This window comes from Elephas maximus, chromosome 8 (genome assembly GCF_024166365.1).
Source record: "Elephas maximus indicus isolate mEleMax1 chromosome 8, mEleMax1 primary haplotype, whole genome shotgun sequence".
NCBI lineage: Eukaryota > Metazoa > Chordata > Mammalia > Proboscidea > Elephantidae > Elephas > Elephas maximus.
The window spans coordinates 121,063,358-121,087,316 of NC_064826.1; the positions used below are offsets into that span (position 1 = coordinate 121,063,358).

Here is a 23,959-nt window from a genome sequence, read left to right on the forward strand (position 1 = left end):
CTTCTGCATTTTGCTATAAGCAAGCAGCAAAGAGAAACCAGGCCTCACCTTCCATACTCTGCTTAGAAATCTCCTCAGCCAATCATCCAAGTTCATTACTTACAAATTCTGCTTTCCGCACAACTCTGGAATATAATTCGGCCAAGTTCTCTGTCACTTTATGACAAGGATAGCCTTTTCTCCAGTGTCCAATAACATGTTCCTCATTTCCTTTTCAGACCTTACCGGAAGTGCCTTTAAAGTTCATATTTCTAGCAGCATTCTGGTTATGATGATAAAAGTATTTTCCATAGCTCTCCTCACTTCTTCATTACCTTTAACATCCAAAATTCTGCTAACAGTCTTGTTATGGGTTGAATTATGTCCTCCAGAAATATGTGTTGTAAATCCTAACCCCTATGGGGCCGCTATGAGTCAGAATTGACTTGACGGCAACCAGTTGGTTTTTTTGGGTTATACTTATGGTTATAATCCCATTTTGGAATGGGTTTTCTTTGTTGTGTTAATGAGGTAGTATTAGTGTGTGGTGTGTCTCAAATCAGTCTCTTTTGAGATATAAAAAGAGCGGATTAAGGAAGCAAGCAAGCAAGCATGGAGGGGAAGATACAGGCCACATGATCACCATGCAACCTAGGAATAGAAGCTGAAAAGAGACAAAAACCTTCCCCCAGAACAGACAGAGAGGGAGCCTTCCCTTAGAGCCAGTGCCCTGAATTCACACTTCTAGCTTCTGAAATGGTGAGAAAATAAATTTTTGTTCTTTAAAGCCATCCTCTTGTGGTATTTCTGTTATAGCAGCACTAGATAACTAGGACATGTCTCCTCAAGGCAATCTAGGGTTTTACTATCAAGCACCTCAGAACTCTTCTAGCTTCTACCCATTACCCAGTTCCAAGGCTCTTTCCACATTTTAGGTGTTTGTTATAGCAGCACCTCACTTCTTGATATGTTAGTGTTCTGGAGGTATTGTAACAGCATCACAGCTGGATGGCTTAAAATGAAACAGATTTATTATCTCACAGTTCTGGAGGCCAATCCTTTGCCCTTGAGTCGACTCCAACTTGTAGCAATCCTATAGGGCAGAGTAGAACTGCTCCATAGGGTTTCCAGGTCTGTGAATCTTCATGAAAGCAGACTGCCACATCTTTCTCCCACAGAGTGACTGGTGGAATCAAACCACCAACCTTTCTGTTAGCAGCTGAGTGCTTAACCTTTGTACCATGAGGGCTCCTTTCTGGAGGCCAGAGGTCTCAATTCAGGGTGTCAGCAGGGCCATGCCCTCTCCAAAGGCTCTAGGGAAGAATGCTTCCTTGTCTTCTTCCAGTTTCAGGTAGCCCCAGTGCTCCTTGGCCTACAGCTGTGCCTTCTGCAGTTTCTCCCTCTGTGTCTTGTCTCTTCTGTTCTATAAGGACATCATCAGATTGCATGAGGATCCAGCCCACTCTAGTGTGACCTCATGCTAGCTAATAACGTCTTCAAAGGCCCTATTTCCCCCAAAATGGTTACATTTGCAGGCACAGGGGTTAGGATTTCAGCACCCCTGGAAAGCCTCAGGAATTTGTTTGTGTGGCACGTACTTACAGAGGGCTGGGCGCTGTCCTAGGAACAAGACTGTCCAAGCCTTCATCACACGCACACAGGGAAGGATGAGGACAAGAAATTGATAGTCTTGGCCGCAAGGGGCTTGCAGCTAATAACGCAAGCAGATCCCAGACCTTCCTTGCTGGAGCCCTCGGGCGCTAGGGACAGAGGAGTTAAGGGAGCCTGTGGCAGGCAGGGCTTTTTAACAGCTTCTGTTAACAGGGAAGAGCCCCACATCACAGCAGTCAGCAGAGCCCCATTCAGCCCTGACCTGGGGGGCAGATTTTGACAAAGGTTTATGTCTGAGTTTCCCCTGCCTCCTCCCTCCAGCCCATCCCCTCACACTGATCCTGTCTTATCAGGGTCTTGGCTCTCTCCAGCCCACCATGCAAAAAAAAAAAGCAAGCACTCCTTTCTGCTGCCCCCAGGTTGGCTGACCCCATCTCCACCTGCTTCCACACCTGCCTTGCATGTTCCAGTGAGGTGGCTGGGCAGGTAGGCAGGTAGGCATGCAGGAACACGTGCGGCCCCGGGAGACTTGTGCAAAGTTGGACAATCGCTGAGTCTCTGGACTGCTCAGTGCTGGCTCTGCTGGATGGCAGCTCCTCTTCTACCTGCTCCTCTGTGTATCCCTGCCCTCTGGGGACCTCAGAACCTCCCAGGGTCCAGAGGAGGCTGCTAGGAAAGGGCAGACGAAGTGGCATGTGGGAGGGGACAAGGCTCCGTGCAGCTTCTGTGGGGCAGAAGGACCCCCACTGAATGCCCCCTGACCTGGGACTTTAGAGGGAAGCTGCTGGCCGTGGAAAGCAGCAGCCCCAACCCCAGGGCCCTTTGTACCCCACTCTGAAGGAGGGTGCAGGCCACAGCCCCAGTGGGCTGAGCCCTAAAGCAAAGCCAGGAGGCCAGGAGGTGGCAAGGATATCATACCCTGAGCAGTGGGGTGTGGGGAAGGTAGGGGGGACCAGGAGTGGGGCAGGCAGCAGCTTGGAAGGGGTCTGTGTCCACTGCAGCAGACCTTCCCAGACCAGCTCTTCCAGGCACCACTGTGGGACTTCTAGTTATTCTCTGCCACATCTGTGTTCCACCTGCAGCATTGCTTAGTATTTTTATTTAAGTAGATTTTATGACAACTCATTTTTTAACCTAGCGCCGTCTTCAGCAATAGTATCTGTGAAATCTTGGATCTGATATGCTAGTTAAGTTTTCTTCTAAACCATTAAAATAAATGTGTAACTATTTTTAAGATGGTAAAAGTGTTGGAAGGGTGCTCACGTGCACCACCTGAGCTCACCGCACAGATGCCCGCACATGGGAGACGTCTGAGCAGGCCCCGGAGAGGGTGGCCCCATCATGGAGGCAGGGGCACAGGGCAGGAGGCAGCCCCCAGAGAAAGAAGCCAGAAAACCCAGAGGCCCAGACCCCTGCAGGCCTCCCCCCCGCGCCCGCCTCCACAAAGGGCACAGGTACACCTGAGGCTGAAGGTCAGATTCCCCTGGAGGGAAGGAGGGAAAGGCCTCAGGGAGAGGGCTCTTCCCTCCTCTACTCCCCTCCCTCCACACTTCTCTTCCCTCTTCCTCCGCTTCCCCTTTCTCTCCCACTCCCCATACTTTTCTTCCTGACTCCAGTTTTACCTTTGGGAAGGTGTCTGAGGGGAGACACCTGGGCTGGGGGGCTGTTCAAACAGTGCTGCACCTGCGGGAGCCCTACTGAGTTGACTGGGTGCCTCCCAACTAGAAGGGAGTCAAAGAAGGAGCTTCTGTTTAACTTTGAGGTTGTGGTGACACCGATGATGACAGGCCAGCCTGGGCCAAGTGGGGGCCTGGTGGTAAATTGGGGAGTCTGGAAGGGCCGACTGGGGGCACTCCCTGCTCTTGGTATAGATCTCAGCTGGGGAGGGCTGGCCAGTGCTGCGGAGAGGCTTGCATGGGAAGGATTAACACCTAGCTGGGCACCTGCTTGCAGAGGTGAAGAGAGTTGACCTAGCCCAGGAGCTGGGCAGAGGACACAGGGTCCTGCGAGACCTCTCTTTCTGAGCGTGTGCTGGACTGGAGGGAGAGGGCAGGGTGCCCGTCCTTGAGCAGAGCCAGAAATAGTGCAGGCCTGGAAAGGGAACCTGCAGGGGAGGGGAAGGAGGACAGTGGACTAGGGGTGCAGAGCCACAGCGCACCTTCTCCCTGCTGTGACTTTGGGGCTTTTCTCATGCAGGGCATTTGTCAGGCTACTCCTTAAGGGTCTGGGGTCTTCCTTGGGAAGCCACCGTGCGCAGACAGTGGGGGTGACAGCATGCACTGTTGCTTAGGAGCTCTGCATACTCTGTGTGACACCATGCCTAGGTTCTCTTATCACACGGGGCCAGCTGTGCCCTGCCCAAGGCCACCCAGCTGGTCCATGAGGCAGTGGGGGCAGAAACTCCTCATCCAGCCGGAAACAGTGTGGGGGATACCTCCTCACCACATCAGGTCGAGGTTTGAAGGTGAGGGACGGCCGGGGGCGGAGGTACAGGTCGAAGCTGCTAGGTGTGGAAGATGCTAATGGAACAGCCCCTGGGAGGACCAGTGCTGGAGAGGGAGGATAGGGCAGCCAGTTAGAAACTAGGACGCAGGAGAGAACATGAGGAAGGGGGTCAGGCTGGAAGCTGGTGCCTGTCTGCCTCAAGCTTGGGTCACACCAGCAGCAGTCCTGGGTGGTGAGGAGGAGCAGGGCCCCAGGTCTGTCAGGCCAGCAAGGAGAACTTAAGGACAGGGCTTCCAGGCTGCTGGAGGGCAGCTCCTTCAGGTTCGGACTCAGGCCTGGGCCCACTGCCTCCCCGGGTTGCCTGCCCTGCTTGCCTGTGACCTGCTGCGTGGCCTTTATCCTCCGTGCTCTTGGCCTCCACATCTGCAGCCTACCCAGCAGGGTCCTGGTGAAGGTTAAATGGAGCAAACATGTGTTCAGCACTTACAAGTGCCTGGCGTGTCCCAAGTGTTCAATATGTGTTGCCTGGCGTTGCTGCTGTTGTTCTAGGGTTTGGCAGAGGGGAGTGGGGTCCAAAGCGAGTCACTCCTTGGAAATACTTGCTCTATGGTGCAGGGGGCACCTCCAACTTCCAGGGGAGGAAGTCACAGGGGTTGCTTTCTCTGTGCTGAAAGTCACTTAGCTATTCATTCGTTCATTCAGCAAATTCCAACCAGCCCTGCTCTGCACTGGACATTGCTCTAGGCTATGGAGAAAACAGACAAAAATCCACGCGTCTCTATAAACAATAACCGTGAGGAACACGTAAATAGCCAGGGCTCCTCGCTGCTGGTTTCTCCCTGTCTGTATCAGCTCTGGGACCCTGAACTTAAGGTCAGGCCTCTGTAAGCTATAGCACACGGCCCAGCTTGCCTCAGGACCACATAGTATGGTGGCTGGGGGTGGGGGTGGTTGAGGGCCTGCTGTCACAATCCTCCTTAGGCCAGTCCCTGAGCACCCCCCGCCCCCAACCCCACCATGTACCACGCAGCAGGGAGAGGCTAGGTGCTCCAGGGGGCAGTCCTGGGCTGGGTGGGCGGACAACAGAGAATTTTGCCTCAGCTGCCTTGCTACACGAAGCCTGCACAGGCTGCTTTCCCAGGCTTCAGCTGGGTGAAGCTACTACCCCCAGAACTAAGAGGGACCTGAGTCTCTGTTGGTGGAAGTGGTAAATGGAGGAAAATGGGAGACCAGACAGACTGCTGATGGCAGGCAGTGGAGGGCAGCACCACCCCACACCATTGCCCACCGCAAGGCCTGGGCCCCAAGCTGCACTTTGCAGCCCACAGGGTTTGAGGTAGGCACCTGGACCCAGAAGGCCCACAGGTCCTCCCAACTTGCCATCCTGTGTAGCTCACTCAGCACCACAGGGGGCTCTCCCCTCTTGAGGGCTGGCTGGTGACTGCGTCCCACGGAGGAGGTGGGCCTGGCCACAGGGAGCTCGTCCTGGCTCTGTCAGCCCCTCAGGGCCCTTTCCTGTCTCCACAGTGCGTCTCCATGACAGCATCTCTGAGGAAGGCTTCCACTACCTCGTCTTTGACCTGTAAGTACCGAAGCTGACCACCCTTACCCACCCCAGCCCCAGTGGACATGGGCCTGACTTAGGGGTCTGGTGCTCTCAAGCTCATGTCTGCTGCTGGCCTGCCAGGCCCAGCTGCCCTCACCACCACCTGCCTGGAGGAGCAAGCAGGGCATGCTGCAGGTGGGGCAGGGGTCTTGGGCTGGGGCAGCACTTGAAAGAGGAGTGAGGGCTCGTTGAGCTCTGTGGTTAGCTTGTCAGGCAGGGCCTGGGTACCCTGGACCCCCAGAAAGAGTGAGGCCTGTTTCACCTTCCTTCTGTTGGGCCTCGTCTGACTGGACTTGGAGCCTCAGAGCTGCATGCTGGCATGGCGTGCGCGTGTAAGCGTTTGGGTGGAGGCGAGAAGGCGTCTAGTGGTGGGGGCGCTCAGCTGCCTCTCACCTGCCTGATTTAGCAGCGGTGACCTCATCACCTCCCTCCTTGTACTGCTTAGCAGTGCTATATTTAGCTGCTGGTGAGTCAGTGCAGTCCTAGGACCCTGGGTGGGCAGGGCCCAGAGGCCATGGCCTGCCCTTGTTGCCTGCCTTAGCCTGTCATTGCCTGCCCCTCAGCCGCCCTTGCCCACCCTCAGGCTGTGTCCTGGATGGGGAGATGCCTCAGCCATGGCGGGGGGTGGAGGCCAACATTGGATCTTCTGGTCAAGACAGTGTGTCCACAGGCCCCAGGCACCACCTGGCATTGTTGCCAGTGCCTGGGCCTGGCCAAGCTACGGCCTCTCCTGTGGGGCCAGAGCTGTGCCCCATGCCCTGAGGAGGGGCAGGCCCTCTGCCCCACGTGTGCCCTCATTCCTACTTCCTCCAGTGGGTATCTTCTGCAGGCAATGGAGAAGCCATTGAATGTAGGGGAGCAGGCAGCGTCCCTGCCCTGGTGGCAGACAGACGGCTGTGAACGTTTTAGGAGCAGACAAGGAGAGAAGATGGGTGCACGTGTGTGCCTGTGTGTATACGTGTGTGTATGCGTGTGCATGTGTTTGTGAGTGAGCATGTGTGCGTGTGTGTACACGTGTATGCACCTCAGTGTGTGCATGCATGTGCTTGAGTGTGTGCACCTGCGTGTTTGCCCGTTTGTGTGCTTTGTGTGTGTGCACATGTGTGTGTAGATGTTTCTTGTCTCTGAGCACTGGCAAGCACGGGACAGCCAGGGGTGTGGGTGAGAGGCTCTGAATGTGGGCAGGGACGAGGAAGCCAGCTGGGGAGGTTGGAGGGGGCCCTGCACACCCTTCCCCAAACCTCCGTGGCCTTCAGATTATGATTGTCCCAGATGGCGTCCACACCCAGGGAAGCTGGGAAGGCAGCACCCTCCCGCCCCACGCAGACCACCCTAGAGTGTCCCACAGCCCTCCAGCCACCAGGGGAGGGAGGGTGGGAGCATGTCATACCAGGCAGTGGCTCTGAGTGGGCCCTTGGCCTGCAGGGCGCAGGGCTGTGGCATGGGAGGCCTGTCTGCCCCTGTGTCTCCAGGGCTATGGGAGGCTGAGACAGGAGGAGAGGAGGCCCTAAAGACACAGAGGTGGGCCTGGCTGCTGCCCAGCTCCCTTCCCTCCCTTCACAGGCTCATATGGCACTCTCCAAAGCCTCCACTGTGCTGTCTGCTGAGGGGTTTGGTGGGGCCTACGCTGGCTCCAAAAATTGGGAAAACACTTTCTGGTCCGGGTTGACATCACCTTCAGGAGACCCGTGTCAGTGTAGGGACTCTGGATTTTGGATTCTGGGGGCGGGTGGGTACCCCCATTCCCCATGCCTGGGAATGTTACAGAGGCTTGGGGGCCTGACCTGGGAACAGGGAGTCTTACACACACCACAAGTCAGCCACAGTGTCCCACAGAGGCCCACAGTGCCTGAGTGATGGATGCCTTGGGCAAGAGTGGAAACCCCCAAGTACCAATAGCAGCAATAAGGTGGAGACCCAGGAGCACAGTTCCCTGCCCCCTTAAGCTCTGGTCTGAGGGAGGCTGTGGCCCTGGAGTTCACCAGAACAAACGGGAGCCCAGAGCACCTGTCCCCTGGGCCCAGGAGCACTCCTGGTGGGGTCTCTCTGTGCTGCTGCTGTTCTTGCCTGAGGCCTGGCCTGCTTTTTTCGTCACTGCCCTGTAACAGGGCTTAAGGCCTGAGAGATCAGATCTGTGGGGCTGTGTGTGGGGAGGGTAAACGGTGGACTGTAGAGCCCTGGTGGTGCAGTGGTTAAGAGCTACGGCTGCTAGCCAAAATGTCGGCAGTTCACATTCAACAGCCACTCCTTGGAAACCCTATGTGGCAGTTCTACTCTGTCTTATAGGGTTGCTGTGGGTTGGAATCAACTTGAGGGCAAGAGCTTTTTTTTTTTTTAAACGGTAGAGCTAGAGAATGCCAGGCTCCTCTCCTGGGCTAGACCGAGAATTTGATCTTCCTGCTAAATGCGTGCACACACATGCAATCTGTGCACATGCATGCAAGCACATACACACCTGTGGGCACACATGAGCACATGTGCATATATACACACGCACAGGCTGTCCAAGCTTAGGGGCCAGGCTAGATGGCCCTGGAAGACCTCACCTAAGAATTATTTTGTTTCTTTGTACACAGTGTGGTAGCTGATGGGACACACAGGTGTGATGAGCAACTAGAAGTGACAGGAGAGAGAGGAAGAGGAGGTGGCAGGCAGGCCTGAGCTCAGCAGCGCAGTCTGCTTTTTGAGGGACACAGAGCAGCAAAGCCCTCTGGCCTGCTGCTGGAGGCCCAGGCCCAGGCTTGGGGCAGAGCCTTTGCCCCGATCCAGGACAGGGAACGGGGAACGAGAGGGAGTCTCCTGGTCTTTTAATTACGGCTATGTGCAGGGGCTCTAGGTGCCTCCCTAGCACACTGAGTTCACGACAGCTGTGCACATGCGGTGTTGCAGCTCCTGCTTTAGAGGTGAAGACCTGCCCGGTCCCGCAGCTGAAGGAAGGCAGCACCTGACCCGACCCCAGGCTTCTGACCCCAGAGCCAGTTCAGGGTAGTGCCTCGGAGGGGCAGTGCATGCAGGCTGCTGTTTCCCTTGGTCACTCGCCTTCTCTGACCCTCAGTTTCCTCCAGGGTGAAGGGGATCATAATAGTCCCTCACTCCAAGGACTGTTGCGAAGTCTCAGCAGGACACTCAGATAAGGCATTTAGCCCATGCCTGGGGCCTGCTAGCAGTCAGTACTGAGAGAGAGTCTGCCCATGCCAGGACCCCTGTTCAACAGTCCCTACTCCCCTGTTGCCCCTGCCACTGGCCAGCCGGCACTGAGTGCTGAGACACAAACATGAGGAAGACCTGAGCCCCACCTTCAAGGAACTAATACGTGGAGGCTGGCATGGTGGCAGACATGTGGCTGGGCAGCCATGGGGTAGGCAGGGAGTTGGGGAGAAGGTGTGGATGTAGAGGGAAGTGCTCACCTGTGTACTCGCAGGGACACAGGAGGGAACATTGGAACAGGGGATTCTGGGCCACCTCAGGGTGGAGTTTCCTGGTGGTGTCTCCTGGCTGACTTGGAGCTTGCTGAGTTGGGTGAATGGCTTGGGTGGACCCAGGGGATGGCTTTGTCTATTCCCTGTAAATCAGGACAACTGTGTGCAAGCCCCCTGTACCCCTGGTTTTGTCACCTTTCTGTCCCATGTCTTCTCCAATTTCCCAGCCTGGGGGACCTTGGGCAGCCTGGACCCTTTCAGGTTCCCAAAGGTCCTCCAGGCAGCAGTTCCTGCCCCTGGGGCTCCATCCAGACTGTAAGGCCACTCACAGGGTGGTGCACAGGATGGCAAGAGGAAGTGCCAACATGGGTCCCAGCTGCTGGACACTGTCGTTGCTCTCCTCTTGGATGAACCCTTCAGCACCCCAGCCACTGGAGAGGCCAGGCCCAGTCACTACATTTTCTGTAGTGAGGGCCATATCTCTGGCCCCAGGGGGTTTGTAGAGGGGCACAGAACCTGGCGTTAGAGTCACAAGGCTGGGGTATAATAGTGCAGAGCCAAACTCCTGGGCAAGTTATGTAGACCTTTGAAACTCTGTTCTCATCTGTAAACTGAATGTGTCATGCCGTGGTTGTGAGGATTAAAACGTTAAATATGATCAGACATGAGTACGCACTTGGTAAACTGTCTGGCACAGGTGATGATGGCGACAGGTGGAGGTGGTGGTGGTATTGATGGTGCAGGTGGTGATGGTGACGCTGGTGGTGGTGGTGCTAGTGGCAGGTAATAGTGACTATGCAGGAGGTGGTGTTTGTGATGGAGGTGGTGATGGTGACAGTGGTGGAGGTGGTGATGGTGACATTGGTGGCGGTGGTGGTGATAGTGGCAGGTGATAGTGACTCTATGCAGGAGGTGGTGGTGGTGTGGGTGGTGATGATGATGGCGGAGGTAGTGATGGTATTGGTGGTGGTGATGGTAGTGGCATGTAATAGTGATTCTGTGCAGGAGGTGGTGGTGGTGTGGGTGATGGTGATAGTGACAGAGGTGACAGGCTCCCAAAATGTGACTCCAGTGTGCTGTCCCTGCAGGGTCACAGGTGGGGAGCTCTTTGAGGACATTGTGGCGAGGGAGTACTACAGTGAGGCTGATGCCAGGTGAGTGCAGAGCCCTCCCACCGCCGTGCCTTCTCCCTCTCTAAACCCCCTCTGCCTTTCTTTCGCCCCACCCTTTCCTACCGCTTCTAATGTTTCTATGCAACGTTTCCCTCCATGGCCTGGTAAAGGGTCAGCCATGAGGAAGCACTGGCTCTGCCAGCCTACACTGCCCACATGGCTGAGGGCCAGCAGGCCCTGCTGAGAGCTCTCAGCCCCTGGCCTCCATGTGTTTTGATGGGCAGGGTCAGGGGAGGGTGGCCTCGGGGGAACGGATAGCCTGTGGCCTGAGTGCGAAGAGGCCCAGTCCTGCTTGGTTTCAGTGGGGTCAGCTACTTGTCCAGGGTCTCAACCCAAGCCCTGAGGGAACTGATCCCAAGATCCGGTGACCTCCTTGGGGGCTGGCCAGGGAAGGAAAAGAGCACAGCTCGTTCGTAAGGTGTCTTCCCACCCTTTTCTCGGAAGTCTCAGTCCGTGGCTGATAACAGGCACTTCTTGGTTAACCTTTCTCATAGTGATGAGTGGTTTCCAAGGCAGGGCCAGGAATCCTCTTCCAGGGACCCTCCTTGATCTTACCAGTTTGACATACAAGGAGAAGCATGGGGTCCTGTGTTGGTGGGTGGTGGGTGGGAAAGGCCCCCAACTGGAGGTGACAAGCATTAGCTCCCAGTTCCTGGAGGGGTAGACCACACATGGCCTACTGCAGCCCAGGTTCCTGAGCCAGGCACCACTCAGATTCATGACGAGAGGTATCCCTCATCACAGGGCACCTCAGTTTGGGAACAGCTAGGGTGGTTGCTCCCTGACCGCCAGCTGACATGATGTGAAGGAAGGGCAGGCCTGGGGCCAGAGGTGGACTTGGCACAGACCTGCCAGCAAAAGAAAGACAAGAAGGCCAGGTGGGGTCCTCGCTAGTGGCAGAATTATGGATGACTTTACATTTTTTAATTTTCTTTTTATATTTTCAAAGAATTTCTTTAATGAGTGCGTATTACTTTTCTCATCAAGAAAAATGAATGTCGTCTAAAAAAATACCTCCATGGACATTGCTCCTGTGTGGCACAGGAGGCCTTGCTGTGGAGAGGTGCAGCCTTGTGTAGGGAGCCTGCTGGGCCTGGCTAACTGTCCACCAGAGCTGGCCCCGGGAACAAGGGAGTGTGCTACAGGCCTTCTGGGGAAGGGCCTGGTCAGGGGTCCCTGGAGGCCCTCCCTGACATCTCTAAGGGCAGGTGGAGCCCTGGGTAGACAGAGGGTTCTGAGGATCCTGGCGAGGCATGAAGTGGCTCCCTCAAGTCTCGCCCCCACCTTCTCAGACTGGGCCCCAGCTCCCATGGCCTGGGAGGAACTGGACTGAACACTGGCTGGAGTGAAAAGAACTGCTCTCAAATCTTGCCTGTGGACTCCTAGAGGATTTCCTCTGGTCTTCAGTTTCCATGTCTGGGACAGGGAACTAGTACATTCCAGCTCACAGCTGAGCCGTGCCCTCGGCCCCCCCAGGAAGAGGAGGGGCCCTGCAGCCCCAGACTGTCTCCCATTCCTCTGGAGCCCCTGAGTCCCTCCCCCCATGTCTTCCAAACTGGGCACCCACCCCCTACAGGCTCACATCCAGTCCCAGTCATCCCGGACTTTTTGACATCTGGTCCTGGGGCTCTCATCCCATTGTCTGTCTCTTCTCCACACTCACTGTCCCTCTGCCCTTCCTCAGCTTCTCTGACTCCTCCCCTCCATGTCAACATCCCTGGGGCAGCGATGTCTCACCTCCCTGTCCCTCTCCCACCCTACCCACCGCCCAGTTCTGCCTTGCGCTCTTGTCTTCATCAGCTGATAGAAGGTATAACCTGCACTCACCCCTAAACCTCTGCACACAGGGACCTATGGGTTATGCTCCTCCAGTTCCAGGCTGCCGGGGCAGGAGTAGAGGGGTGCATGCTGACCTGCCTCACCCTGAACAACCTGTGCTGCCACCGAAGCAAGGCCTGGAGGTGGAGCAGGTGGCCGTTGCCAGGAGCACACAGGAGGGCCGGGCTCAGGGCTTGCAGGAGCTCTAGCGCACACCCTGGTCATGCCAGGCCACTGTTCTCCCTGACGGAGAGAGCACATCTGCCCATCTGCAGACATGGCCTCGGCTTCTCCCTGCTTTCTTTGTCCCCTATCTTTCTCGTTTCATGTCTCTGATGGACACGCAGCCCCCTTCGGAGTGAGTGCAGGGTGCCAGCCTCGAGGGGCCCCTACTTGGCCAGTAAGAGTTGGCCTTTGTGTAACCCAGGCCCCTGGCTGGCTTCCTCCTCTGCTGTCTCCCGTGCCCAGTGCAGACCAGGAGGCTCAGAGCTGCCTGGAAGCTGGTGGGCTCAGGACGAGGATAAACTGTTGGGATTTTCCATGGGTCTCTGAGATGCTCTGGCTGTTGGGGTCTCAGGAATCTTCCTTAGAGGAAGCTGTGGAATGCTGGGAGGGGAGGCAGGGATGAGGAGGGCCCAGGACTTCCAACATGCTCCTGCCCCATTCAGAGGGCCGACACCTACTCCTCAAGGGCCGGAGTCCCCTCTGCTGGGGCCCCCTTGGAACTGGCCCAGAGGAAGTGGTGCTCTGGGTTAGGCATGCCTTCACCATCCTACCCACAAACCCCTAGTTCTCTCTCTGAAACTCTGCTGCCTCTTTTGCGGGATCAGTGTCTGGTGGCCAAACTATGGGGAAGTGGGCAGGCCTTTGCCCTGTGGTGTGCTGGGCACAGGGGCGATGGCAGGGCAGTGCAGGGAAGCAGGCTGGCACACTGATGCAGCCATTGTGAGCACCCTGCTTCTGTGTTTGTAGGGCCAGGAGCTCTAACTTCCCCTTTCTCTTAGGGAGCCATATACATTGGGTCATGAGGACTACTGGCTTCCTTCTTTGTGCCCATGTCCTGCCCAGGCAGTTGCACCTGACAGGCCATCTGAAATGTGAGCCCAAGGGCGTCAGTTACTCCGTGGCTATCACCATATGTAAAGGGGTAGAATTGGAGACAGGAATGTGGCAAAGGAAGGGCTGGCTGACTCCAAAAGAGCAGATCTCCCTGAAGGCGGGTGGGGTGGAGCTGAGCATTACATACCCCATGGAATATAGTCAGATTGTGCTGAGATGGAAAAGACAGGGAGCCAGCAGCATGGTGTGGAGGGGCCGCCAGGGCAGCCCAGCCAGGCCAGACACACATCGCCCTGTGGCTCTTCCATGCACCTGCTCAAGGCCTGGTGCACTGAACACCGAATACCTGACGAATTTCCAATGTTTACCGCTGGAGGGAGAGGAGATGAGGGAAGGAATTGCTTTTCTGAACTCTGTTCTAACCAGTAAGATTGGAGATGCCTCTTAGGAGGGGGCGGGATTTTTATTTTATGATTTGTAAGGAAACTTAGGGGTGTATGTGTCCTTTTTCAGACTGAGGAAAGCACATTTCAAAACATGTAGGACTCCCCGAAACTAACTCTGAAAAGGAATACAGCTGATGAGAGCTGGTTCAGGGAGTCTCAGAAATGAAGTTCTGCCGCAGAGTACTGGGAGACCCAGGGGCATGCTGACTCCCCCGAGCCCAGCCAGGAGGGCAGGGGGCATGCCTGACAGGATGCAGAGCCCTGCTCAGAGCAGGACAGGCCAGGAATCTGAGGGTGTCCAGATGCAGCTTGGGGATAACCCTGGCCACAAAGGTGACTTGTTCGCAGTTCAGAAAAGACAACAGGCCCAGTGAGGGTGTTGGCTGCTGTCTTGGGAGGCCAGTACGATGCTAGCAGATGAAGAGGGGAGAAGGCAGCACGAGCCATCTTTGGAGAGCCAGCCCCACCCCAGCCAGGGTGGGGTGTTCAGACAGGAGGGTGAGAGTAGCTGAGATGCAAGGTACCCCGCTGCAAGGTCGCCAGCTGCAGAGGTGACCCCATGCCAGAGTCCTCTGAGGTGATGTGAAGCCCCGAGGAGGGTGAGAGGCCAGAATTACTAAGCTGCTCGTGTAGCCCTAGCACAGCATTCTACCGCAGAGTTGTGTTTGCCGAACAAGATGGTGCCCGAGCACAGAGATGCCATGGCAACCACCACTCATGGTGCTGCACGATACGGGAGTGCTCCCAGAGGACATGGTGTGGAGATGATCATGATTTCGTTTTGGATGGCCATGCCAGACATCAGTTACAGGCCTAGATTTCAGCGACATTTGCAAATTTTCCAGGATGCCTCGGGGGAGCCATGAGACATGGACAGAGGATGCTATTGCTGCATCTTCGGTGCTGACCCGGGAGGTGCATCCATAGGACCGGGTGTGGGCAGATGAGCTCACTGATTCAACAAACATCTGTCAAACATCTGTCATCAGAGACACAATAGAGCATGGCTCTCCTGTCATGGAGCCACAGCCCAGTGGAGAGGTGACCACACGAGAGGAAACCACAACTTGGCCCAGTGTAACTGGGGAGCATGCTTAATAAGGAGACATCCCTGCTCAAGGCCTTGAGGCAGGCTGAGTTGAGAATGGAGAAGACATCTGAGGATGGAAAAGACACAGGAGGTGACCCTGAGCTGCAGCCAAGATGTGTGGTGGTCTCCATCCGTTTATGGGCTGATCCAGATGCCGAAGTGGCTTCCCAGAGGAGGGCACTGGGGCTGCCTGTGGCCGTGGCTGTTCTGAGCTATGCCCAGGGTGGGTGCCACAGATGATGGGCTTCTGAGAATGTGCCGGAAGGCACTGGAAACACAGGGCTGCAGCTGGCCTTTGGAGGGGTTGGCAAACTGCAGAGCTGTGCTGGAATGGAGAGGGTTCTGAGCATGAAAAGTCACGTGACCGGATTCCAGAGCAGAGGGATTGTCTCTTGGGGCCTGCTGCCTGGGGGCTGCACTGTGGTGGGAAGAGGTGCCTCCATGGCTCAGGTGCTTCCTGTGTGTAGGCCAGGCCCTTATTCCTTGCTCAGGAGACTCTGGTGACAGCTCACCAGGCTGGTCCCAGGGGCTGGGCATGGGCTTCCCAGACTGCCTATCTGAGCTGAGAGTGTGGCTTCCTGTGGACAGAACCTACCTGCTGTGGGCCTAGAGTCCTCTGCAGCTGCAGGAAGACGTGTTTGGGCAGTGACAGGGTAGGTGCTGGCTGGGGTGCCAATGGGGACAAAGGGCCACTCCCTCCAGTGACCGTGGAGACAGGGACACAGCCCGTGCTGGGGAGGGGGGCAGCAGGGAGGGAGCAAAATGGGTGCAGGAGACCAGGTGGTGCAGCAAGGGCAGGGCACCTTGGAGAGCTGCGGCCTTGCCTTTGGCTGACATCTGAAGGGGGTTTGAGCGCGGTCCCTTTTCATCCCCCTAAACCTCAGGATTCTGTCCTCCCATTGGGATTCTGACATCTGGGGTCTCTCAGGGAGGAAGCAGACTTCATTTCTGTTACAGAGGACCAACTATTTCCAGATGTGGCCAAAAGAGGGTGGGAGCTGTTGGACGAAGAGGATTGGTCCTGCCCCCCAGGGAATCTGGCGACTCCCCTGGTTCACCTGGCTCTCAGTCACCTCACTGCATGTATCTCTGTGTCCCCAGACTCCAGTGTGTTCAGGGATGGGCCCACCGCCCATTAGCCAGTACCCAGAGGGGCTGTAGTCGTGTGACATCGTAGTCCCGTAGAGCAGAGTCCCCCGGGGCAGCTGGGCTGAGGGTACTGTGGGTCCTGAGAGGCCTATGACTGCTCTGAGGGAACTTACAGGTGGGGGGAGGGTACAGGGTGAGCACCTGGATGGGCAGCGGGCAGGCCCAGGCCAGGGCCTCCATGTGAGCAGGGCTGGGTGGGCCCTCGGTCTGAGGTACAAGGGATACAATGAGCAGGATGGCTGAAGGACAGGGTCAGGCAGGTGGCCTGAGGGCAGCCCTGGGCAGCTCTGACCTCTGCCAGTATTCATACTCCAGAAGGGCCCTAGGACTTCTGCTGACCAACCCTTCCTGGCCACATAAGGAAGGCCTGGAGGGGAAGGTCCATGCTCAGGGCCCCAGCAAAGCCAGGACTGCCGCTCACCAGGAGCACCAGGTGTGCCCACACTGTCTGCCCCCTCAGGCCTGCCCACCAGGAACCGCTGGGACCCCCGTGCTCTAGAGCTCTGCTGTCCACACAGTGGCATGGGTGACCATGTGTCGGTGGCCACAGCATTGGCACTGGTGCCCAAGGGTGCAGCCTGCACACCTCAGCATCCAGCGTACCCCTTCTCTCCTGGCTCTGCGTCTGCCCCACCCCCCAGCCTTAATTTCCCGTCTTCTTTCTCACCATCACCCCCCTTTGCCTGCTCAGTCCCAGCCTCCCTCCTGAGGAAACCACGGGCCTGGGGAGGGGCTCCAGGAAAAGGGCGTGTTTTCTTTCTATGGCCCTTCCCTGGCCCTGCCCTGCCTCCTCCACAGACTCAGCTGGGGCCGGCAGAGGAGAGGGCTCGCTTGGCTTTTGTGACTCCTGCTTAGGCCTTTTGCCGACCTTTAGGGGTGAGGAAAGCATCTCAGGGCTCCTTCCTGGCCAGCTGTCCCCTCTTCCTTGATTCCAAACCTACTGCTCCACATGGCCCCCAGCCAGCCTGGGGACCCCACCCCAAGGCCCACACTGCTCCTGTATGCCTCCACAGCCCACCCATGGTGCTTCCCAGAGCAGACACATGCTGCTTTCCCAGCTCCCCCTTTCCACCCTCCTCCCTACTCCCTACCCTCCTCCCTACTCCCCACCCTCCTGGATGGAGGGGCTCTCCTGGGTAGCCCTCTGTCCTCCCCAGGCAAGGCTTCTGGCCAGGCCATCAGGTGTTGGAAGAGGGAGGCCTGGATTTGTCTTCACAGGGCCCTCCTCCTGGGGTCTTAGAAGCCCCTCTCAGGGAAAAGGGCTCTGGCCCACCACTGTGCATCTCCTCCCACCAAGCCCCCTTCCTGGGGCTGCACCCCCTCTCTGAGCCCTCTAGCTTCCGCTCCCCCCACCCCCGCTGCCATCCGCACAGGGAACTAACCGGCCCTGGTGTTTGCAGTCACTGCATCCAGCAGATCCTGGAGGCGGTTCTCCATTGCCACCAAATGGGGGTCGTCCACAGAGACCTCAAGGTGAGTGTCCTCCTCATGGCACTTGTCTGTCTGTCGTCTGCATGTCAGTCTAAAAGAAGCCTGGCCAGAGCAGAGCAGGCAGGTTCTTGCTGCTGCAGTGCGCCCCAATGGTGCACCACACACACACATACGTGTGTATGCCACCTGGGCCTCAGGGACCTGCTGGGCACCCACAGGCAGTCCCTCAAAAATCCACGTGGGGTCTCCATACACTCCCAGGCCCCTGAAGACAGCCCTGGACGGGTGGGTGGGGCAGGCACCTGGCTAGCAGATGCCAGTTGAGGATAGTGAGGGACAACCCATTCCAGTCCTTTCTCTGAGTCCCTACTGCCTGGGCTGCAGCTCCCTATTAGGCCTAGCAGCCACAGGCCCTGTTTAGAGGAAGGTCCCCACCACCTGGTGCCAGGGAGGTGGGGAGCAGGGTGGGGAGGCTGCTCAGAGGAACAGCTCTGCAGACACAGCTCTTCTCTCCTCCCTCTTCCCTTCTTCCTTCCCCTCCCTTCTTCTTCCTTCCCTCCTCCCTCCCTCCTCCTCCTTCTCCCTTCTTCCTTCTCTCCTTCCTCCCCCTCCCTTCTTCCTTTCCTCCTCCCTCCTTCTTCCTCCTCCTCCCTTCTTCCCTCCTTCCTCCCCCTCCCTTCTTCTTCCTTCTCTCCTCCCTCCCTTCTGTTTCCTCTTCTCCCTTCTTCAGCCTTAGCCTTCTCCAAGGCTTAGTTTGGGGCCATTTCTTCCCCAGGGGTGGCACTGTGAATTCTGGGTCTGTCCCCCCCGCTTAGAAGCCAGGCTGGTGGCATGTGATGGGGCCTCCCCAAAATACCATGCTAAATGAGTCTTCGCCCTTTCTTGGGGCAGTGATGGGGCATGAGCTGATTCCTGCAGCATCTCTGCAGAGATGGTCAGTGAGAGTCCCACGTGCAGTATAGTCACAGGACACCCCCCATGTCCCTTTTGGGACTGCCAGCCCTTTACACACCCATACCCTGGCACCGCCTCCAGTCTGCATGTCCTGTCTGGTTGCCCACCTGTGCAGGTCCGTGTCCTCTGTCCTATGTTGGTGCCTCACTCAGGCCTCTGACCATGCAGGAGAGGACCTGCTGTCTGGGAGGGACCACCTGTGCTCTCCTTGAGGGGGCGTGCCTGGGCCTGCTTCTTGGACTCCGTGGCTCCCCTGCGAAGGGGATGTATGGTAGCCTGTCCCCTCCTTGTCCCTGGACCCCATTACTTATCTAGGTGTCTTTGAAGCCAAGACATGAAGTCAGGGCTCCCTTCCGCACCTGAGGTGTGACCTGGGAGCAGAAGAGGTGGGGGGGAGGGAGCGGGGAGGCTGCAGTGGTCCTTGCAGGTAGAGAGTGGGGCAGTCCCCTGCACTGAAGAAGACCCACTGTCTCAATGAGACAGGTAGGCTGAGGTGCTGTGAGTCTGATCTGAGCCTAGTGAGGGCAGTGTAGGGAGCAGGGAGGAGCCAACAAAACTCAGGCATATCATCTCAGGGGCCACAGTGGGGGTAGATTCCTGTGGCACGGGTCAGATGGCATGAGATCTCTGTTCTTCAGGGTCAGGCATACTGGGCCCAGCTGCAGCTGGCTCAGGCTGTCCCCTGCCTGGGCATCATAGGAGGCTGAGGAGGCCTGCCTCCCTCCCACTCAGACCGTCCTCCAACAGCCCTTCCCAAAGACTAGGGGAAGAAATTCTGCTCTGCTCCCTTGGGGGAGGGCACACATTTGTGATACCATCTGGTCACTTTCCAGGTGACTGGTACCTGATTTTCAGAATGAAGCTTCTCTCCTAGCCTGGCTAGGGCCCCCCTGGTGGTTCAAACTTTGTGTGGGGTGCTTGGGGAGGTTGGATCCCCTGCCCATTCCCACTGGCAAGTCAAGATGCTCAGGATCCTCAGGGCCCTGCTAGCTTGGCCTTTGAGGGCCCCTCTCAAGCTAGACCCTGGAGGATGAGGATGAGCGTGACCTGACTATGTGACCTTGGGAAATGGGAGGCTGAGGCAGGACACAGAGGAGAGGGTGGGATGGCTTGTCCTCCAGTTGCTGTAGGTGGATCCTTGCACCCTCAGAATAGGCTCTGGGATCTGCCACTGGGGACCTGGGGTGTGGAGAACCCCACTCCCAAAGCTCAGAGTGGGAGCGCAGACCCTTCCATGTGGAGTTGCATATTTCATTGGTTCTAAGTCGGAATCGACTTGATGGCAATGGGTTTGGCTTTGGTTTTAAGGGCCCACTTGTTCACATTTTAAAATTTCTGAAGTTGAGATGCATCTTACAACCAGTGTTTAAAAAGCAATTTAATTGGCAGGGTTTTGTCTGTCTTAGTGGGTCCTTGTGGAAAGCAACCATAGAGGAAAGCAGTGGTATGGTTTTTGACAGGAGGTGTCAGCACTGAGTCATGAGAGAGAGGCCTTGCTGGTAGAGGCACCTGAGGGCTCCAGAGAGCCTGGTGGGCAGGGATAAAGATGTGCACACACAGGGAGCTCCCCTCAAGGTGGCAGGGCTGGGCGTCTGGTGACTGCCAGGGTGGTTCCAGGCCTGCCGAAACAGGCCTGGCCTGGTGGGAATGCTTGGAGTGGGGAGGGGCATGGTCCTGAGGGGACACAGCCACCTGGCCCCCCTTCCCAGCCCCTGGGCCAAGTGCCCTTTAGTCACAGGGCAGCAGCCTCCTTGGCTGTTTCTGTGGGGTAGGGGAACATGCTACCTCCCCACTTAGCAAGGGTACTGCTACCCCAGAGAGGGTGTGAGTGTGGAGGGTCAGCTGGGGGGACCTGGCCCAGAGAGGGTGTGAGTGTGGAGGGTCAGCTGGGGGGACCTGGCCCAGGGAGGGTGTGAGTGTGGAGGGTCACCTGGGGGCATCTGGCCCAGGGAGGGTGTGAGTGTGGAGGGTCACCTGGGGGGCAGCCCAGGGAGGGTATGAGTGTGGTGGTCACCTGGGGGCATCTGGCCCAGGGAGCGTGTGAGTGTGATGGTCATCTAGGGGGTGGCCGAGGGAGGGTGTGAGCGTGGAGGGTCACCTGGGGACAGCTGGCCCTTGGGACATGCCAGCCTGCCCAGGTAGAGTCAGAGCGGACTCTCTTCCTGTTGAGTGTGGTGGGGCAGCAGCTGGGTGGGCTTAGAGGGTGGAGGGGGAGTGCCCAGGGGTGGACTTCCTGTGTGGCCCCACTTGCTGGGAGCCCTCTGCTTGATCCTCCCTCCTGCAGCCCTTTGAGGGATCCCTGCTCTAGCAAGAAGGGCTGAGCCCACAGCAGGCATCTCCCGTATGTCAGAGCTGCCTCAGATTCCTGCTGGGAGCTAAGGTGGGGACTGGGGGAGCGCCTCTCTACTGAAGGGGGCTCAGGACAGTGCGAGTCCCCCTGGCCTGCCCCCCCCCGCCCCGTTACTGCCTGTGTGAGGGGACCGAGCATGGAGTGGCTGTCCTGTTGCTGTTGTCTTGGGGTAGGGGTGATGCGGGAGCCTCCCGGGACTGAGGACAGCGTGGGGCAGGGCAGGGGGTGGTGGCAGCACCCTCATCTCCTCATACTGCTCTGGTCTCTGTGTCTCCCCCTCCCCATAACTCACCCCACTGGTGAATGTCTCCTGGCCCTGATGGCACCTGCAGCCTGAGAACCTACTTCTAGCCAGCAAATGCAAAGGTGCTGCGGTGAAGCTGGCTGACTTTGGTCTGGCCATCGAGGTGCAGGGGGACCAGCAGGCATGGTTTGGTAAGTGCGGGGCCAGCCAACAAGGGAAGGGGTGCAACCCCAGCATCTCCTCACTGGCCCTCTCTCCCTGCTAGGGTTTGCTGGCACACCAGGGTACCTGTCCCCAGAGGTCCTTCGGAAGGAGGCTTATGGCAAGCCTGTGGACATCTGGGCGTGCGGTGAGGCCCGGGCATGTACCGGGGGGCTGGGGGGACTGGGGCAGCCACTTGGGTGGGGCAGCTGGTGCTGTTCCAGGCCAGGCAGTGTGTGTCAATCCTCTCCAGAGCTGACAGACAGCCAGAGTCCCTGCCCACTGCCCATGTGGGGGCAGAGAGGTCTGCCCCAGAAACAGCAGCAGGGTGGGCAGCTAGGGGGAGGGCGGGTCTCGCAGACCCCTGGCAGGGGAAGTGCAACGCTGGAGGAGCTGACCCTGGCCTCACCTCTGAAGTGGGGTGGTCACTGAGACATTGGGTAGGAGACCATGAGGCTCTCTGTGCCAGCCTGACAGCCTGTTTGAAGCTGCTTCAATGTGACACTATCTAGCACTTACCTCACAGTGCCAGTGGAAGGCAGAGGGCAGTGTAGGGTCCCAGGAGACTCATGGGTTCACACTGTGGGCCAGGCCAGCCAAGGCTTTCGTGTGTCCCTCTGATAGCGCCAGGGGTGTGTCCTGTCTGCAGCATCCCCATCACATGCTAAGGATGAGCCAGGGATGGGCACTGGACCCTTGCCTGGGGGACCCCAGGGAGGTCCTGCCTACTCCCTGGCTGTAGATGTGCTCTTGGGCCCTGCTGGGCACATGTGGCTAGAAGGTGGCCATTTGGGGGCACCTGCCACATGCTCACAGCCACCCTCCCCAGGAGTGATCCTCTACATCCTGCTCGTGGGCTACCCGCCCTTCTGGGACGAGGACCAGCACAAGCTGTACCAGCAGATCAAGGCTGGAGCCTACGACGTGAGTGCTGCCACCCCACCCTCACAAGCCATAGGGAGGCCGTGAAGACCCAGCCACCCCGTGTGTACACGTGAGCATGCACGTGTGTACATGTGTGTGCACATGTACGTGTGTGCACGTGTATGTACACATTTGTATATGCGTGTGTGTGCGAGAGTATGTGAGTGTGCGTGTTTGTGTGTGTGCGTGTGTGCACACTTGTGAGTGGGCCGGCTGGGAAGGAGGCAGGAATTGAGGGAATGAAGCCACCTGCGGTCAGAGCCTGGGGCCCTGTTTTCCTACATTTCTTGCCAGGATGAGACCCCCTGAAGTGCCCTGGCTCTTGTACTGGTGAGGGCCTTCAGACTGCTCCTGTGCCTTCTTTCCTTCTCTAGTTCCCCTCCCCCGAGTGGGACACTGTCACTCCTGAAGCCAAAAACCTCATCAACCAGATGCTCACTATCAACCCGGCAAAGCGCATCACGGCCCATGAGGCTCTGAAGCACCCATGGGTCTGTGTAAGTGGCCTTAGCTCGTGCTTGCAGACAGGGCTCCTGGGGGTGACCTCAGAGATTCCAGCCTGCCAGAAGGAGGCTCACCCTGGGGGCTTGCAGAGAGGACCCCTCCCCTGCAACCTTATGCCTTGTACCCTGATGGCCCCCAGTACCCTGGGTCCTGCTTGTGGCCTTTGTGATGTGCAGCTGGTTTTTCTTTGGAGCCCGTGAACCTGTCTCTGGAAGGGCAGGTGCTTGAGGAGCATGTGGACCAAGGGGAGGCCCTTCCTGTGACCCCTGTCCTGTTTTCTGGGGAACAGCAGCTACTGGGACAGGAGGCGAGGATTGGGGGGGGGCTTGTGCTGGTATGATGGGGGCTTGGAGGCAGGCAGGGACGGGGTGGGGAGCAGAAATGAGGACAGGCAAAGGGGGGGTTGGATATGGGGATGGGGACAGGAATGGGTGGGGCAACAGGACAGGCCTTGCCCTGAGGGCGTGGTCTGTGGCTCTCAGCATGTGGTGGCCCCAGGAGTGTCCCAAGGCCTGCTGCCCTGAGTCCCCCGGCTGCTCTTCCTGGTCCCCTGGGGACAGAGCTGGCCACTCGGGGCTCCTGCAGCTGTGGATCATTCCCTTTCTCACAGCAACGCTCCACGGTGGCCTCTATGATGCACAGACAGGAGACTGTGGAATGTCTGAAGAAGTTCAATGCCAGGAGGAAGCTCAAGGTGAGCGTGCCCACTCTTCTGGTGAGGGCAGTGTGTGTGCCCTCCTTCAGGTCCGGCCCTGGGGCACCTCCTGCTTGTGGCCGGAAGCCCTGTGCAGGCAGCTCCATGGGAGGCCGCAGCACCTGTTGGCTCTTCCCACCACAGCAGACCTGGAGACAGGCTGCTCGCTTTCAACCAAATGGGGCCAACGAACTCAGTCCCAGAGCTCCAGGGCTGTCCCCATGTTCTTGAGACTTACGGGCCAGTGTGGGAAGTGACACCATGGTGTCCAGGGCCACAGAGCTGCCTGCCGAGGCCCACAAACAGCCCTTTGTCCCCTGCTGTCTTCCTCCTCCCTGTCTGTGCCCCATCCAGGGTTCCTTAGTACCCAGGGCTGTGGTTGGGAGAGGGGAAGGAGCTGCTGAGGGGAGAATGGGTGGCATAGTCAGTCATTTACTCTCTAGTAAGAGACAGTTTAGAAGCTTCTGACCCAAGCAGGTTTTGGTAGGGAAAATAGGGAGTAGGCCCAGGGGCGTGGTGGGCAGGAAGGGGAGGGTACTAATAGGGAGCCCAGATGCTCAGAGACACACCTGACCTCCTACCTCCACCTGCTGTGCTGGTCCAGCTAGAGGGGCTGTCTGGGGTGGTGCCCATAGATGGGCAGCATGCTGGGGTGGTCTGATGGCCTCCTGCCTGCCCTCTGCTGGCCTCTCCAAAGGGCTTCTCCCCATAGCACCCTGCTCCTTCAAAGTCTGCTGCTGAATGGCAGAGCGGCCCCCAACCAGGCCACCCCTCAGTGAGAAGCATGGGTGTTTGAAATCTTCCTGGAGCTACAGAACCACCTGCCGGGTGGGGTGGTGGGTGATCCTGGCAACCTCCGCAAG

The 23,959-nt window shown here is 57.6% G+C and overlaps 1 protein-coding gene across 6 annotated transcripts in view; it reads left to right on the forward strand.

Annotated features, from left to right (window-relative positions):
• CAMK2B (calcium/calmodulin dependent protein kinase II beta) overlaps positions 1 to 23,959 on the forward strand; it is a 140,202-nt gene that overhangs the window by 93,489 nt on the left and 22,754 nt on the right. For all 6 annotated transcript variants that reach the window (XM_049893574.1, XM_049893575.1, XM_049893576.1 and 3 more), the window contains exons 4-11: positions 5,563 to 5,617; positions 10,149 to 10,214; positions 17,195 to 17,267; positions 20,862 to 20,964; positions 21,039 to 21,122; positions 21,804 to 21,898; positions 22,273 to 22,395; positions 23,013 to 23,096. In XM_049893574.1, the coding sequence (XP_049749531.1) occupies positions 5,563 to 5,617; positions 10,149 to 10,214; positions 17,195 to 17,267; positions 20,862 to 20,964; positions 21,039 to 21,122; positions 21,804 to 21,898; positions 22,273 to 22,395; positions 23,013 to 23,096 (683 nt within the window). The remainder of the gene's footprint in view (positions 1 to 5,562; positions 5,618 to 10,148; positions 10,215 to 17,194; positions 17,268 to 20,861; positions 20,965 to 21,038; positions 21,123 to 21,803; positions 21,899 to 22,272; positions 22,396 to 23,012; positions 23,097 to 23,959) is intronic.